The sequence below is a fragment of the Cetorhinus maximus genome, chromosome 1 (assembly GCF_964194155.1).
Source record: "Cetorhinus maximus chromosome 1, sCetMax3.hap1.1, whole genome shotgun sequence".
NCBI lineage: Eukaryota > Metazoa > Chordata > Chondrichthyes > Lamniformes > Cetorhinidae > Cetorhinus > Cetorhinus maximus.
In genome coordinates this window covers 50,707,892-50,726,132 of record NC_135879.1, presented here as the reverse complement: position 1 = coordinate 50,726,132, position 18,241 = coordinate 50,707,892, and the positions used below count along the sequence as shown (strand labels likewise).

Sequence of the window (18,241 nt, the reverse complement as noted above, 5' to 3'; positions counted from 1 at the left end):
CCCCTTCCGCCTTGGACTACCTCTTGGCCTTGCACCCCTTGTGCCTGTGTCTGACCTCCCAAAGGTGGCTCCCCTGAAGGCTGAATATGTACTCCTGGCCTCCTCCCCCTTCTAGCCCTCCCTCCTCAGAGGAGGTGACTCCAGTGGAGAGTTCAGCTCCCATTCCCAGGCTAAGGGAAGGCTTCCTGAAACATGCAGACCCAAAAAGGATTCCTCACTACAGAGTGCTGACCTGAAGGTTGTGAGTCCAGTCCAAGCAGCTGGAATGCATTTTGAAGTATTGCAGATCACACAGGCAAGTATCAGTAACTTTGAAACATCAATATTTGACAGAGCACACTTGCGACCCCACTGAGCCCTCTTATCCCGCCTGTGAATGAGGTTTATACAAATGTGCCCTATCCACCTGCCCGTTGCGCCTGTGCGCTGACCCGAGGATCGCATGGGCGCCGAAAAATCGGTATCAATTGGTGCCTCAAGGGCCTTAAGTGGCCCGTTAATTAATGGAAACATCGGAGAGCATCGCACGCACGCCCAACGAAATACCACGATGGTGCGTGGTGACGTCGGGACGTTCACCCAACGTCAACTCGCGTCATTTTACACGCGAGCGTGCGGGGCCTGCCCCCGCATGCCAACGGGAAAATTCTGCCCCAAGTATCTAAAGAGGAAGAACAGAGAAGCAAACAAGCTCAGAAACTTTAACCACAAGCGTAGAGCACGTAAGTTACTGCTGAAACCATGGGAGAGAGAAGGGGTCTGAGACCAACAGAGGGGATGCATAATCATTGAAAACACTCCATAACCAAGATTTTACAGGATTGAGGCAGACCAGGGTATCATAACGAGAAATTGCAGCAGCTTAATATCCTTGGAAAGGATGCCAGTGGAATCTTGAGCTTACTACTCAGATCCTGAAGATGAAGAAAAAGTAAGACAAGACTCTGCATCCACCCAGGAGAAGAACACTCACACAGACAGAAGGGAGAATACGGAATATCCTTGACCTCTAAAGGAGATCAGAACAAGCTCAGAGAGATTGGTCAAGGCACCTCAACGACTAACCCTGTGAAATCTGAGACTTTAGAGGGAGACATAGGTGGATGTAAATACGATAGGGATAAAAACTTGGGTGGGGGGGAAAATGTAGAGTAAAGGGTTAACATCAGAAACATACATTATGCTGATCTAACAAGAATGTTCGATCACATGACTGAGAAGTAAGAGAGATCTGGAAGGAGGAGAAGCTCCAACCTCGTACATAGGTCTTAATGTGTAAATACTTAGAAAAAGAGTAATCGTTTTAAGAAACTACAAACTTGAGCAGCATACTTTGGGAGAATAGACTAGCCCCAAAATCCCCATCTACAGACTGACCACACAATGAACCATAGAACACTACAGCACAGAAAACAGGCCATTCAGCCCTTCTAGTCTGTGCCGAAATATTATTCCGCTAATCCTATTGACCTGCACCCAGTCCATAACCCTCCAGACCTCTCCCATCCATGTATCTATCCAATTTATTCTTAAAACTTAAGGGTGAGCCCGCATTTACCACGTCAGATGGCAGCTCTTTCCACACTCTCACCACTCTCTGAGTGAAGATGTTCCCCCTAAACCTTTCCTCTTTCACCCTAAAGCCATGTCCTCTCGTGTTTATCTCTCCTAATCTAAGTGGAAAGAGCCTACTCGCATTTACTCTGTCTATACCCCTCATAATTTTGTAAACTTCTAACAAATCTCCCCTCATCCTTCTACACTCCAAGGAATAAAGTCCTAACCTGTTTAATCTTTCCCTGTAACTCAACTCCTTAAGACCCGGAAACATCCTAGTAAATCTTCTCTGCGCTCTTTCAATCTTACTGATATCCTTCCTGTAGTTAGGCGACTAGAACTGCACACAGTACTCCAAAGTTGGCCTCACCAATGTCTTATACAACCTCACCATAACATCCCAACTCCTATACTCAATACTTTGATTTATGAAGGCCAGTATGCCAAAAGTTTTCTTTACAACCCTGTCTACCTGTGACGCCACTTTCAGGGAATTATGTATCTGAACCCCCAGATCCCTTTGCTCCTCCGCACTCCTCAGTACCCTACCATTTACTTTGTATGTCCTACCTTGGTTTGTCCTTCCAAAATGCAACACCTCACACTTTTCCGCATTAAATTCCATCTGCCATTTTCTGGCCCATTTTTCCAATTGGTCCAGATCCCTCTGCAAGCTTTGAAAGCCTTCCTTGCTGTCCACACCGCCTCCAAACTTAGTGTCATCAGCAAATTTGCTGATCCAATTTACCACATTATCATCCAAATCATTGATATAGACACCAAACAACAATGGTCCCAGCACAGATCCCTGAGGCACACCACTAGTCACAGACCTCCAGTCTGAGAAGCAATCATCCACTACCACTCTCTGTCTTCTCCCATACAGCCAATTTCGAATCCAGTTTACAACCTCTCCATGGACACCAACTGTCTGAACCTTCTGAACTAACCTCCCATGTGGGACCTTGTCAAAGGCCTTACTAAAGTCCAGGTAGACAACATCTACAGCCTTTCCTTCATCTACTTTCTTGGTAACCTCCTCGAAAAACTCTACAAGGTTCATTAAACACGACCTACCATGCACAAAGCCATACTGACTATCCTTAATCAGCCCTTGGCTGTCCAAATAATTGTATATCCGATCTCTCAGAACACCTTCCAATAATTTACCTACTACTGACGTCAGGCTCACTGGCCTGTAATTACCTGGTTTATTTTTGGAGCCTTTTTTAAACAACGGAACAACATGAGCTACCCTCCAATCCTCCGGCACCTCACCCGTGGCTAAGGACATTTTAAATATTTCTGCCAGGGCCCTTGCAATTTCTACACTAGTCTCCCTCAAGGTCCGAGGGAATATCATGTCAGTCCTGGGGGATTTATCTACCTTTATTCGCTGTAAGGCAGCAAGCGCCTCCTCCTCTTTAATCTCTATATGTTCCATGACACTACTGCTTGTTTCCCTTCCTTCCTTATACACTATGCCAGTTTCCTGAGTAAATACTGATGCAAAAAAACTATTTAAGATCTCCCCTATCTCGTGAGGCTCCACACATAGACAACCACTCTGATCTTCAAGGGGACCAATTGTGTCCCTTGCTATCCTTTTACTTTTAATATACTTGTAGAAACCCTTCGGGTTTACCTTCACATTATCTGCCAAAGCAACCTCATGTCTTCTTTTTGCCTTCCTGATTTCCTTCTTTAGTATTTTCTTACATTTTCTATACTCTACAAGTACCTCATTTGCTCCATGTTGCCTATACCTGCTGTACACCTCTCTCTTCTTAACCAGATCACCAATATCCCTTGAAAACCAAGGTTCCCTATGCCTGTTAACTTTGCCTTTAATCCTGACAGGAACATGCAAACTCTGTACTCTCAAAATTTCGCCTTTGAATGCCTTCCACTTACTGAACACATCCTTGCCAGAAAACAACTTATCCCAATCCACTCTTCCTAGATCCTCTCTCATTTCCACAAAATTGGCCTTTCTCCAATTTAGAATCTCAACTCGAGGACCAGACCTATCCTTATCCATAATTAACTTAAAACAAATGACATTGTGGTTACTGGACCCAAAATGTTCGCCTACACATACTTCTGTCACCTGACCTGCCTGGTTCCCTAATAGGAGATCAAGTATTGCATCCTCTCTCGTTGGTACCTCTATATATTGATTTAGAAAACTTTCCTGAACACATTTGACAAACTCCAAGCCATCCAGCCCTTTTACAGTATGGGAGTCCCAGTCAATATGTGGAAAGTTAAAATCTCCTACTATCACAACTTTCTGTTTCTTACATCGGTCTGCTATCTCACTACAGATTTGCTCCTCCAATTCTCTCTGACTATTGGGTGGTCTATAATATAACCCTATTAGTGTGGTCACACCTTTCCCGTTCCTCAGCTCCACCCATATGACCTCTGTAGACGAGCCCTCCGGGCTGTCCTGCTTATGCACAGCTGTGATATTTTCCCTGACTAGTAATGCCACTCCTCCCCCTTTCATCCCTCCCCCCTCTATCACGTCTGAAACAATGGAACCCTGGAACATTGAGCTGCCAGTCCTGCCCCTCCTGCAACCAAGTCTCACTTATAGTAATAATGTCGTAATCCCACGTGCCAATCCACGCCCTAAGCTCATCTGCCTTTCCGACAATACTCCTTGCATTGAAATTGATGCACCTGAGAACATTTCTATCCTGTACAAACCTTTGATTTCTGTCTATACATGCATTCCTCAGTTGACCTTTATCCTCCTCCACCTCACTATCTGCTCTAACACTCTGGTTCCCCTCCCCCTGCATATCTAGTTTAAACCCCCCGGAGCAGCACTAGCAAACCTACCCGCAAGGATGTTAGTCCCCCTCCAGTTCAGGTGCAAACCGTCCCGTCGGAACAGGTCCTACCTTCCCTGGAACAGAGCCCAATTGTCCATAAACAAGTAGCCCTCCCTCCTGCACCATCTCCTTAGACACGTATTTAGCTGCATTGTCCTCCTATTTCTAGCCTCACTAGCACGTGGCACGGGTATCACTCCTGACATCACAACCCTGGAGGTCCTGTCCTTCAACTTTGCACCTAACTCCCCAAACTCTCTTTGCAGGACCTCCTCCTCCTTCCTATCCACATCATTGGTCCCTACATGGACCACGACATCTGGCTGCTCACCCTCCCTCCTGAGAATACTGATAACTCGATCCGAGATTTCGCGGACCCTGGCACCAGGGAGGCAACAGACCATCCGGGATTCTCGATCTCTCCCACAAAACCTCCTATCTGTCCCCCTAACTATCGAATCCCCTATCACTACTGCTCTCCTCTTTTCCCTCCCTCCTTTCTGAGCTGAGGGTCCAGCCTCGGTGCCAGAGATGCGACCACTACAACTTGTCCCTGGTAGGTCTTCCCCACCAACAGTATCCAAAACGGTATACCTATTGTTGATGGGAACGGCCACAGGGGTGCTCTGCTCTTTCTGTCTATTCCCCTTCCCTCTCCTGACAGTCACCCAGCTACCTGCCTCCTGACTTTTAGAGGTGACTGTCTCCCTGAAACTCTTGTCTATTACTGCCTCTGCCTCCCGAATGATCCAAAGTTCATCCAGCCCCAGCTCCCATTCCCTAACTCGGTTTGTCAGCAGCTGCAGCTGGATGCATCTTTTGCAGGTGTAGTCACCAGGGACAATTGTGCTGTCCCAGACTTCCCACATGCTGCATTCGGAGCACTCGACTGCCCTAACTACTGCCTCCATTCCCTACACCTAATTTAATTAAAGGAACTTACCCGGCCTTACCCCACTGGGAGCAAGCTCGTCCTTAGCCTCTGCTCGCCAAAGCCTCTCGAGCCAAAGCCTCAAAGCTCCACTCCTTCACTGGGCCACTCACACACTGGCTGCTCCTCTTCAGCTTTCCCTCCTTTTATTTTCAATCTCCGCGCTCTTTTTAAAATGAACTCCCCTCGCTCACCGCGCCCTTTTTAAAATGAACTCCCCTCGCTCACCGCGCTCTTTTTAAAATATGAAATGAAACAGAAAAAAAGAAGGAAAAGGTTTGAGAAATGTGTGAAAGACTCAAGATATTACAAAATTTTAGATAATTGTACAGGGATATGCACAGCATTTTGATCAATATGTATTGTAAAATGGTATTGTTCATGCAGTTCTGCAAATGCCAGTGTGCTGCCTCTGCAGTCATAATGCACTTTTCCCTAGGCTGTGATGGAAAGGTTTACATATTTAATCTTAACAAAGTTGCACCAATTTACTTTGACCATCTAAAAAATGGGGAACAATTGGGGTGTGTGTCCATAGATCTCTGAAGGCTGAGGGGCATGTTAGTGGGGTGGTGAAAAAGGCATATGGGACACTTGCCTTTATCAATCGAGGCATAGATTACAAAAGTAGGGAGGTTATGTTGGAGTTGTATAGAACCTTGGTGAAGCCACAGCTGGAGTGCTGTGTGCAGTTCTGGTCGCCACATTATAGGAAGGATGTGATTGCACTGGAGGGGGTGCAGAGGAGATTCACCAGGATGTTGCCTGGGATGAAACATTTAAATTATGAAGAGAGGTTGGATAGACTTGGGTTGTTTTCGTGGAGCAGAGAAGACTGAGGGGCGACCTGATCGAGGTGTACAAGATTATGAGGGGCATGGACAGGGTGGATAGGGAGCAGCTGTTCCCCTTAGTTGAAGGGTCAGTCACAGGGGGACATAAGTTCAAGGTGAGGGGCAGGAGGTTTAGGGTGGATGTGAGGAAAAACCTTTTTACCCAGAGGGTGGTGACGGTCTGGATTGCGCTGCCTGAGAGGGTGGTGGAGGCGGTTTGCCTCACATCCTTTAAGATGTACCTGGATGAGCACTTGGCATGTCATAACATTCAAGGCTATGGGCCAAGTGCTGGTAAATGGGATTAGGTAGGTAGGTCAGGTGTTTCTCATGTGTCGGTGCAGACTCGATGGGCCGAAGGGCCTCTTCTGCACTATGATTCTGTGAAAATGCTTTCAGATCTTTCACCATGTGGCTTCAAAACATGTTGGCCTTATTTAATAGGACTCCTTAAAGACATGTCAGCCATTTCCAAAGAAAAATGTGAGCTAGTTTTTTTTAATATAATAATTATGCACACTTGAAGTTTAGTGGTCCCATTTTCCTGTGTGAGGAAGGGATTGAGAATCAGGATCGAACTCAAGTAGTGTTCCCACTTCCATCCCTGGCTGAGTGTGTTTTTGCGGTTCCCTTGGGGGTGGGTCTGCCACCCAATTAGGCACACTTGAGGCAGGAGTGAAGTGGGCCTTTTCTGGAGAGGGCAGGTTAAAAGGCCCACCTCCATTCCTGTCTGTTCCCAAATATACGGGATGGATATGCTATATCGGGAAGGCTTCAAAATGTATTTTAATGCATTTAAAAGTACTTCAAAAATATATCAAGAGTATTTTAAATTTAAGTGTATTTCACCCCCACCCAACCCTCCACCTGCCCACCCAACACAACCTTCGCTCATAATTTGGTGGCCTCCTTTAATCAAAAATGAATTGAGTTTTTTTATTTTCATTACTAAATTATTCAATGCCCCCACTGCTCTCTGATAATAATGATGCAGCGAATAAACAAACTCAAATCAATGCCTGGACTTTTTAAGATTATTTTTGCTCGTTTTATGATGCTAATGTACTAACTGAGTGAGATAAAGAAAATTACACTGACCTTTTCTAATGGGTTGACTAAACAAATGGTACATTAGCCAATATATTTTTCCTTTTAGTCAATTAGCTGTTTTGCAGGATGCTTCAATTTGAAGCAATTATTTGTATTTTGTGTTTAAAGTAATAGTGCTTCTTCTGCCACGAGAACATTGAAAATATTAATGACTCAACAGTCTTGCCATATAATTGTTTTTATAACCATTGCAGTCACATCCCAGCGGGGCAATTTCAAACGACAACAATGTGGTTGAAAAATGAATTCCTGTCTTTAGGGCCTTTTTTTTTTAGCGGAATATAAAAATAACATATGCAGGACTCTGCATTGAATTTACAGCACAGAAACAGGCCACCTGCCCACCTGGGCCTGGATTTTCCGGCCTTGTTGTGGGCGGGACCCGCCACAGGCAAGGCAGTGCCCCAGCCAGAAGTCCATTGACTTACGGTGGGACCAGAAAACCCCAGCCCTGATCTCTGCCAGTGTCTAAGTTCCTCACAGGCCTCGCCCTTCCACCCCTCTTCATCCAACTCAACCAAAAATGTAAATGTACAGTAAGGATGTAAACTTGTAATTGTCAACTTAATACATCAAATTCAAATGGCAACAAATGTTAAAATAATGTTTCAATTTAGTCTATCCAGTTGTAAAATAAATCACCCAAAAAACTTGACTCAAAACAACATCAGAATTCTTAGTGGCAGATTTCTAAAAGCCTTTGGTATTATAGGTGATGCATTCACTGCCTGATTGAGGGACCCTTGCTGCCATACCCCTCCCTGCAATCCCCACCCTATGATGCCCCCCACACACTCACCTCAGTGTTCTTGGGCCTCAGGTAGGTGTAGTACCAGCAGCAGCCACTACCTCCCCAGTGATGCTGCCGCACAATGGAGCACTGGCAGCTCTCGAAAGGAGGAGATAACACTTCAGGGATCCTTAATCCCATGAAAGGCTCGTGCTGCCCAGTTGAGTGCCTGATTGGTATCTAATCAGCGGGGCTTCCCTGAAAAGAGGCAACTCATCATCTCTCCAGTCGACATCAAGACCCCGCCTACATTAAGTTCTGCCCAGTTTGTCAGTTTAACATGCAATAAGGATGATATACATTTACAATCATGAAATCTGCATCTTTGAAAGGGAATTAAAAAAAGTACCTGCTGCTATTTTTCAGCTGCCCAAGCACTTTCTAAATTTTATCATGTGATACGTTTACCTTGATTTTCCTGTAGTCATGTCGAATCTGATCCTAATTTCAGCCGACTATTATTAGTTTGAGTTGGTTACTGAAGATCTTTTTCCCCCCCACATTGTTTCTTAGGATGAAGTCTGCCCCAAAGCTGAAGGTGAAGCAGTCCAGCGGTGCATTTGGGCTACTGCTGTGAACATCAAAGACAAGTATATCTACGTGACGCAGCCAAAGCTGAACAGAGTGCTGATTGTTGATATTCAGTCTCAGAAAGCAGTTCAGGTCTTTATTCCTTCTTTTACATTGTTCAGTCGGTTAAATACACCATGATGATAAAACATAAGCATAGTTTACAATGTCACCTACACAGTACATGAGTTTGCATGAAAATTAGTTGAATTAATTGATTATGTTTTCTTGTGATTTTAACACTGTTTAAAAACCTTATAAAATGCATTGTTGACTAACACCTTGGAATGTCATGTAAAAATGTTTTTTTGAGCTTACCAAATATAGTGCATGAATTTTCTTATGCACGTAAAATGTTTGAAGAAAAACACTGGGGTGCTTAATTTCTCATGTTAATTGCATAATTGATTTGTGTTTATGCAATACTCTGTTCACAGCTGCATTGCTTAAAAAAGTCAACTGTTTTTATAAGCTTTATTTTACTTTCTGTTTTCTTTACTCCCTTTGAGGAATATTTTGTTTAAATATTGAGTGCTAATGTAATCAGGAGGCTTGAAATTCCCCCCATATATACTTTTATTTGGTTTAAATTTCTTTGCTTTTCTAACAAAGTTGTTAACCCATTTATTTTAAATAGGTTACTAACTTTATTAAAAAGGCAGTCACCTTTCAGGGTTTCTGAAAGTGTTGCAGTGGGAGGACCTTGATATAATTTATGCTAAAAATTCTATTATTCAGTTAGATATTTAGATTTATCTCCAAATGTGTTAGATGCGCAGAAGCAGGAAATATAGATTAGGATCCAGAGTGCTTTAGACAATGGAATTTATTTTAGATATCCCATTGAACTTCCAGACCCTTTTGGCAGAATCTTCCGCTCTTAAGTCTAAGGTTGGTGGCGGACAGGAAAGTGGGAGTGATTCCTGTTGGGCAGCGGGACAACTGAACACGCACGATCTTGTGCTGTTCAGCTCATTATTTATGCATCCATGCAGAGCACAGCAAATCTCATGGCAGGGCAGGCAGCAAGTTCGAAGGTCTGGGCGCCATATTTAAATGGCACACGAACAGCCACTGCAGGCCAGGAGCTCTGGACAGAAATGTGTAAGAGAAAAGAGCAACCTGTGGCCCCATGGATCAATGATTCCTCCCTGGAGGCTGTCCGCCAGGCTGTCCAAGAAAGGGAGGAGGTGCTGTTTCCATGGGATAGGAACAGGAGGTTCTCCCATCTGACCACAGTGGCCTGGATGGAGGTTGCCGGCATGGTTAGTGCCCATGGGCCCAGGCAAGAACTGGCTTGCAGTGCAGGCAAAGAATGAATAATCTGCAGCGCTCGTCCAAGATAAGTGCACTGTCTACTCACTGCAAACTCACACTCTCATAAGGAGATCAAGCAGTCTGATGGTTAGTGCACAGTGACGTCACACACAACCAGCAGATGGGATGTCAACATTGAATGTGTGCCTGTCACTTTAAGCTCTCAATCTCATGTCAGTTGCAGGACAAATGGCCTCTTAATCACTTACTAGGGAGGGCCCAACTGCAACAATAGGCGTATATGCTTCAGAGCTGCTCATTCACCCAATAGTCTCACAATCAATCCTTTTGTCTTTCTGCAGGACAAGATAGCCCATAACAAACATGAGCGAGCCAAGACCGGAGGGGTATGGCAGAAATTCATCTGCTCAGCACCTATGATAAGCAGGCCCTGGGATTGCCGGTGAGAATCATGATCTCATGGGGTCAAAGGACCAGGCACCATATATAAAGGGCACCTGGATTGGGAATGGTGTGGAAGCTGAGATCAGACTCCCCCAGGAACCAAGTGAGGATTCATCCAGGCTTCAGTTCCAATATGCACATATACTATGACTGATCTTTAATATATGAGCCTGCTTGGTTACTAATTCTCTCTTTTCTCTATTCCAGGTATCAACAAGAAATGGGGAAGGCCATCCAGAGGGGCATGCTGCAGCCCCAGTCCTAAGCCCACTTCTGTGGAAGATGCCTCAGTATCCTCGGAGGAAGCACCTTCACAGCGTGCACCTGCACCCTTCACCACTGCAGTTACATGCACCCCAGTGGGTCCTAGTTCTAGAGTAGGTTCAAGGTCACAATCTGTTGAGCACTTCAGAGACACGGGCCAACAGTTGGTGGAGGCATGACACCCGAGGTCTCTGACACTCGGAGGACTGCGAGAGAACAGGCCCCTGCTGAGTCAGAATCAGATGATGAGCCTCTAGACTCAGCCCTAAGATACCTCTCGGATATGCAAAGACAGGCAGGGAACATCAGGCAGAGTTTCCAGACTGGACCAAAGGTTGGAGTAGTCAATTCACATTCTGTCTGCTGGCATGGCTCTGGCATGCGAGCGCTTGGCTGTCTCCATGGAAATGGTGGCACCCGCCTTGGAGACTCAGGCCCAGCAGAATGCACAGTTTCTGCCAGATGTGTGCTTGGACCTGCACTCTATTGCTCTAACCATGAGTGCAGTGCAGCAGTGGCTAGGCAGGAAGGGGACGGGGCACCTTGACCTTCCTCCAGATGGTCCTTCTCCTCAAACCAGGAAGGTGCCCTGGGGAGGAGAAGTGCCAGACAGACACCCATGGGGCTTCATCCCAGGACGTTTCAGGGGTGCCCTGCTGCTCCACATCCCTCTGCCAGTGACCCCATCATCTTCAGCAGGTCAGGCCAAGGAGGGTGTCTTGCACCTGAGCGGAAAACCCTTAGCAAGCCAGGGCCTAGGCCTCGGGCCACCAGAGGATGCCCACCAAAGTCGCCTCAGACAACAGGGCAAAGCGGTCAGCAAGCTGTCTCTGCCTCAGCCGTGGATGTTGGGACTGCATCTCGACGTAGGAGTAGGCAACAAAAGATTAAGAAGTATTGAAGGCACAACAGGTGACATGGGTGTACACTGATTGTATATTGTCTGCACATTTGTAAATATATTTTGAATTTAACCATTTGCAAGTCTCATGGATTCTATCTTGCTAATAGTTGCTTCAATGCCCTGCAGTCAGTTAAGGCTCCACAATGTTGCCCCCGCATGAGAATCCGATCAGGCACTTCTATTGTTTCCGTTCTCTCACATTATCACCAGAGTCTATAATACCACATGTGCAAAGTTAAGCACTGGTCATCAGTTGTCAGTGTACTGTCTGGCTACTCCTCAATGCTGTGGCCTCAGGAAATGTGTTCATCAAGCTCATAGCATCTCCTGCTGCTGTTGCACTGATGTAGAAACTAGGAGCAGGAGTAGGCCATTTGGCCCTTCGAGCCTGCTCTGCCATTCAATATGGTCATGGCTGATCATCCAACTGAACAGCCTGCTCCCGCTTTCTCCCCATACCCTTTGATCCCTTTCGCCCCAAGAGCTATATCTAACTCCTTCTTGAAAATATACAATGTTTTGGTCTCAACTACTTTCTGTGGTAACGAATTCCACAGGCTCACCACTCTCTGGGTGAAGAAATTTCTCCTCATCTCAGTCCTAAATGGTCTACCCCATATCCTCAGACTGTGACCCCTGGTTCTGGACTTCCCCCACCATCTGGAACATCCTTCCTGCGTCTACCCTGCCTAGTCCTGTTAGAATTTTATAGGTTTCTATGAGATTCCACCCCCCCTCATTCTTCTGAACTCCAGCGAATATAATCCTAATCAACTCAATCTCTCTTCATATGTCAGTCCCACCACCCCAGGAATCAGTCGGGTAAACCTTCGCTGCACTCCCTGTATAGCAAGTACATCCTTCCTCAGATAAGGAGACCAAAACTGCACACAATATTCTAGGTGTGGTCTCACCAAGGTCCTGTACAATTGCAGCAAGACATCCCTGTTCCTGTACTCGAATCCTCTGGCTATGAAGGCCAACATACCATTTGCCTTCTTTACCACCTGCATGTTTACCTTCAACGACTGGTGTACAAGGACATTCCTCTCTCTCAATTTATAGCCATTCAGATTATAATCTGCCTTCCTGTTTTTGCTACCAAAATGGATAACCTCACATTTATCCACATTATACTGCATCTGCCATGCATTTGCCCACTCACTCAGCTTGTCCAAATCACACTGAAGCATCTCTGCATCCTCCTCACAGCTCACCCTCCCACCCAGCTTTGTGTCATCTGCAAATTTGGAGATATTACATTTAATTCCCTCATCTAAATCATTAATATATATTGTGAATAGCTGGGGTCCCAGCACCGATCCCTGCGGTACCCCACTAGTCACTGCCTGCCATTCAGAAAAAGACCCGTTTATTCCTACTCTGTTTCCTGTCTGCCAACCAGTTTTCTATTCATCTCAATACGCTACCCCCAATCCCATGCGCTTTAATTTTACACGCCAGTCTCTTATGTGGGATGTCAGTTTGTGGATGGCACAATTAATTGTGGGGAGTTAAATCAGTTATGTGTGTGTCAAGGTTCATTGTAAATGCAATTTCAGAGGTGAGAGATTATAGTTGGACACTGCCTTCATAACAATCAAAATCCAAAAGCTACCCTAACTGTCTGGAGGAAGATGTGGTGGGCACATTCAGTTGGGCATATCCTTCCTTGGTGATTTGTTGATTTCAGCGACCGTGCAGCTGAATAAGGCAAGTAAAGCTGCAACGGGCACATCAGCCTTGACTGCAAGGGGGATTTGAGCATAGGATTTAAGAAGTGTGCATGCATCTGACTGAAGCCAACTCTCACATGGAGAGTTGTTTGTCCTGCTAGACACCTTATCAAAGGTGTCAGCAAACCTTGTGTAAAGGGTGAGCACTCAGATTGATTTGGAACTCATTACATGATAGGGCTCTAAGTGAATTAAGAGATAGCGTAGAATGGGACCATCTCGAGGACTGTGATAGCCAGCTCTCTCAGGCCTCTGCAAGGTCCATGCATGAAGCATTTCCACCTTGGCTGGTGTGTCCGAAATGATGGCTCACGGTCTCGCACTAATGCTAAGGCCATCTGGGAAAGAGACTTTTAAGGGTTTCGATGACTGGCGCGTCCCGAGCAGGTGCACCTCAGCAACCCATTGTCCAGGTGAGGCACGCTTAGCGAGGATAATACAAAGAAACCTCAAAACTTCACAGCATGATAAAGATGTCAAGGGTTCTGGGCTTATGATGTGCAAGTGGCGATCAGGGCGCAGGAGCGATGTCAAAGGGACATGTGGTGGTCTTGTGCTGATACTCCCTGGTGACCTATACATCTGGTTGGGCCTGAAACAATGATCTGTCTCGTCAGCTCCCCTTTGGGAGTAGGAGTCAGGGTGGCAGGAGTACATCCCTAGCAAAATATAATGTCCACCCGCTGATAAGCTGCTTTGGTGAGGGCAAGGGTGAAATCACTATTCTAGTTAAACTTGACTGAGGTCATGGGAAATGGGAGTGCTCTACAGCGGCCGTTTTTTGCCAGAACTACCCATTTCACCGTTGTTTAGCACATTCAAATCATCAAACCAACATTAAGGTGAGTATTGATATTTAATTACGTTCTCAGAAAACATGGAACTTTAGAACTTTGGAGAGACATAATGTGTTTGAGCAAAAAGGTGCTGGGACCTTCCTACCAACAAAGGTGAGAAAACTAACCAATTGTAAGGTGTCAGCAGTTTACTCCTCCTAATATCTGGACAGTCTCTTAAACGTGCCCTGTACAGTCTGGCTTCATTCCCTGGACAGTCTCTTAAACAAGCCCCATACAGTCTGGCTTCATTCCCCGGACAGTCTCTTAAACATGCCCCTTACAGTCTGGCTTCATTCCCTGGATAGCCTCTTAAACATGCCCCTTACAGTCTGGTTTCATTCCCTGGACAGTCTCTTAAACTTGCCCCTTACAGGCTGGCTTCATTCCCTGGACAGACTCTTCAACAAGCCCCTTCCAGCCTGGCTTCATCCCTGGACAGTCTCTTAAACATGCCCCTTACAGTCTGGCTTCATTCCCTGGACAAACAAGCCCCTTACAGTCTGGCTTCATTCCCTGGACAGTCTCTTAAACATGCCCCTTACAGTCTGGCTTCATTCCCTGGACAGACTCTTCAACAAACCCCTTACAGTCTGGCTTCATTCCCTGGACAGTCTCTTAAACATGCCCCTTACAGTCTGGCTTTATTCCCTGGACAGACTCTTCAACAAGCCCCTTCCAGCCTGGCTTCATTCCCTGGACAGTCTCTTAAACATGCCCCTTACAGTCTGGCTTCATTCCCCAGACAGACACTTCAACATGCCCCTTACAGCCTGGCTTCATTTTCCAGACAGTCTCTTAAACATGCCCCATACAGTCTGGCTTCATTCCCTGGACAGTCTCTTCAGCATGCCCCAGACAGTCTGGCTTCACTCTCTGGACAGTCACCTAAACATGCCCCGGAGAGTCTGTTCAACATGCCCCAGACAGTCTGGCTTCGTTCCTCAGACAGTCTTTTCAATATGTCCCAGACCATTTTCCACCCTTCCCCGCTGGTCCTACCTCCACCTCACTTTTCCCCACAGATCTTTTCCCCTCTTAGTCCTGCCTCCATCTCACCCTACCCCTCTGGTTCTTCACCCGCCTTATCCTACCTCCAGTCCTTCCCCGTTAGCCCTGCTAATACCCAGTCTTGGCGCAGCTTTTGCTACCAGCATGCGATGTGAAGGAGACTGCAAATGGTCAACAAGAAGGTGAAAGGAACGTCTACTGACCTCAAAATCGTGGATGAAGTGAAGCTCGCCAGGCGTGCACCATTATATACAGTCGTAAAACTGAACGTTATAATTAGCTGCTGACAGGAAACTTAATTTTGAGGGTGAACTTAATTCCAGCGAGGTGGCCTTTTAAAGAGCATTCATGAGATGCTAGTACATCTAAGTGGGATTCCCAACATTGTTTTTCGGGAAGCTCGGCCCATATTGAACCCACCTTGGAAGTCAGAAGAACAAAATTCCAACAGGTTCCCACCACTTGGAAACAGATTTTTTGCATCCCACCAAATGAAGTGCCCCTGCCTGCCACGATTTCTGCTGTTGGCAGGACCAGAAGTTTCTGCCCTTTCTCATTGCCACAACCAATTCATTGGAATCCAATTTAGGCATCTGGGGAGAATATACTTTTTGGGAAGGAATTAACCAGTTTGTTTGGCAGGCTTACTGGTGACTTGGTAAGAAAAGATGTTGGAATGTGATCAGAAGAAACAAAAAGGGGAGAAAAATTACTGTTCGTTGTCAGACAGTCTAGTTATGTCTTGGAAAGGAGCTTGACCTATGGAGAACTTGCTCAGGGTCAGTCAGAACAAGCAAGCTCATCAGGAAAAGTTGTTCGCCCAAAAGTTGTTGGGAAAGTTTCTTCTAATTCATATTCAGGATCTGGGCATTCCTAGCAAGGCAAACAATAATTGCTCATCCCTAGTTAAGCTTGAGAGGGTAGAGGATCTAAGATATGAGATAAGTATTCAAGGACTTTTACCGATCATTGATGAAGAAGTTATGATATTTAACGAAGCCAGGATGGTGTGTGACCTCAAACCTGGTTCTATGTTATTATAACTTATACACATGTGTCCTGCTCCTCCTTAACCTAAGTCAAATACAGACACAGTTGACTCCCTTCATTACTTTAAATACTACAATCAAATTGCCCCAAAGTCTATGCTGTCTAGAGATGAAAAACCTAGTTCTCTATGCCCATTATGATAACTAAGGGCTTTTAAGCCCATTTGATCATTTGCGTAATCCTTGTTTGAACTTGTTCCATTGCTTCTAAAGTTCACCATGTGACGGGACCAAAAACTGGACACATATTCCAAATAATGCTTAATTAAGGTCTTGTACAAGGACAATATGGTGTCTTTTGTTTTCTGTTAGGCCATTGTAGTGGAACATTCCAATATGCTGTTAGCCTTTGCTATAGCATTGTGTTACTGATTGTAAACTTTTAAAGATACATGCTTTATAACATCAAAGCCTCTTTCTGGGCTAGTAGACTTTAGTTTGGAGTCCTACATGGTATAGTCGTGGTTGGCATCAGCCCTACCCACATTATCTAAATTGAATGACATCTGCCACACCCAGGTAAATTCATTTACATCTTTCTACACTTCTACGTCTGCCAGCAGTCTGATTTTAGTGCACCACAGTTCTAAAACCAGTACAAATTGTGTCATTTGCAAACTTGCTGAAAATTAAGGTAGCACCTTCAAATCATTAATATAGACAGTGGAGGGCAAAGTTCCTAACACCATACCCTGTAGGATTCCACTCATTACCAGTCTCCACCCAAGCCCATCACCAGGAGGGATGAGAATTTTCTTTTACAATGCATGTGTTGTGGTCTGGAATGCACTGTCTGAAGGTGGTGGTGCAAGGTTCAGCAGTAACCTTCAATGAGGAATTTAACGTATACTTGAGTAGAAAAGATTTGAGGGCTATGGTGAAAGGGAACAAGAATGGGGCTCATTGCATTGCTCTTTCAAAGAATCAGCACAGCAATACTGGATCAAATGGCCTCTTTCTGAGCAAGAGGGCAGAATTTTGCCGTCGGCGAGCAGGGGGCGGGGCCCGCTCGCCGATGCATAAAATGACACGGGGTGACGTCAGGGGGAACCCCCGACGTCATCCCGGCCTATTTAAATTTTCAGGAAGGCAGGCCCGCAGCTGATTTTGCTGCGGGCCCGCCGACCTGTCAATGGCCAATTGAGGCCATTGATAGGATCAATTATACAATTAAAGGACCTGCCCGTCCAACCTTAAAATTGGCGGGCCGGCCAGGAGCCCCAGTGGGCAATAGAAAAAACATGAAACCTTATCCACCGGTGGGATGAGGTTTCGTTTAGGGTTTAAAAATGTTTAATAAACTTTTAATGTAAAATATGAACATGTCGCAACTCATGAGGGGGACATGTTAAGGAATTTTTTTTTCTATTTTTAATATTTTTAAAAGTGTCAACGATCTCCCTGGGGCAGCACTCTTGCTTTTGGGGAATCCCCCCCCCACCCACACAGGAAGTGCACAGCGCTTCCCACCGGACATCACGCTGGGCGCGCCTTAATTGGCCCACCCACATAAAATGGCGGCGGGGCCTGCTTCTCCAGCGGGGATCGGCTCCCTGCCCGCCGGAGATTGGGTCGGGCCCGCCTGCCCGACAGGCAGAAAATTCTGCCCATATAGTTCTATGGCAGGATTTTCCAGCCCCGTCCGCCGTCTGGATTGTCTGGTCCTGCCCACTGAAAGTCAATGGACTTTTGACTGGGCCGCTGCAGCCCCCATGGTTGGGGGGTGCCCCCTCAACAAGGCCGGAAAATCCGAGCCTTTGGGACTATAATTACAACCCTCCAACTATGAGAATGCAACTAAAGATCCACTCATCTGCCGTCACATCCCACAGGATGACATAGCTTATAATTAGCCTGTCATGTGGAACTTAGTAAAACTGGGTTACCATTATCCACTGACCTAGTAACCTTCACAGAAAATTTAACTGAAACCACGTTGAAAGTTTTTAATAACTCTTCTGTCCAGGTGGTCATACAGAGTATCTTTAATGATCCCTCATAGCAAATTGCCTGTAACCAAAGTCAAGCTAATGGACCTATAATTTCCCAGTTCTGATTCACTGCTCTTTTTGAACATTGGTAGAT

The 18,241-nt window shown here is 45.7% G+C and overlaps 1 protein-coding gene across 2 annotated transcripts in view; it reads left to right on the top strand.

Moving 5' to 3' along the window:
- The window catches only part of fstl5 (follistatin-like 5), a 985,045-nt gene that overhangs the window by 864,081 nt on the left and 102,723 nt on the right, over nt 1–18,241 (top strand). For both annotated transcript variants that reach the window (XM_078540706.1, XM_078540715.1), the window contains one exon: nt 8,578–8,727. In XM_078540706.1, coding sequence (XP_078396832.1) covers nt 8,578–8,727 — 150 coding nt within the window. The remainder of the gene's footprint in view (nt 1–8,577; nt 8,728–18,241) is intronic.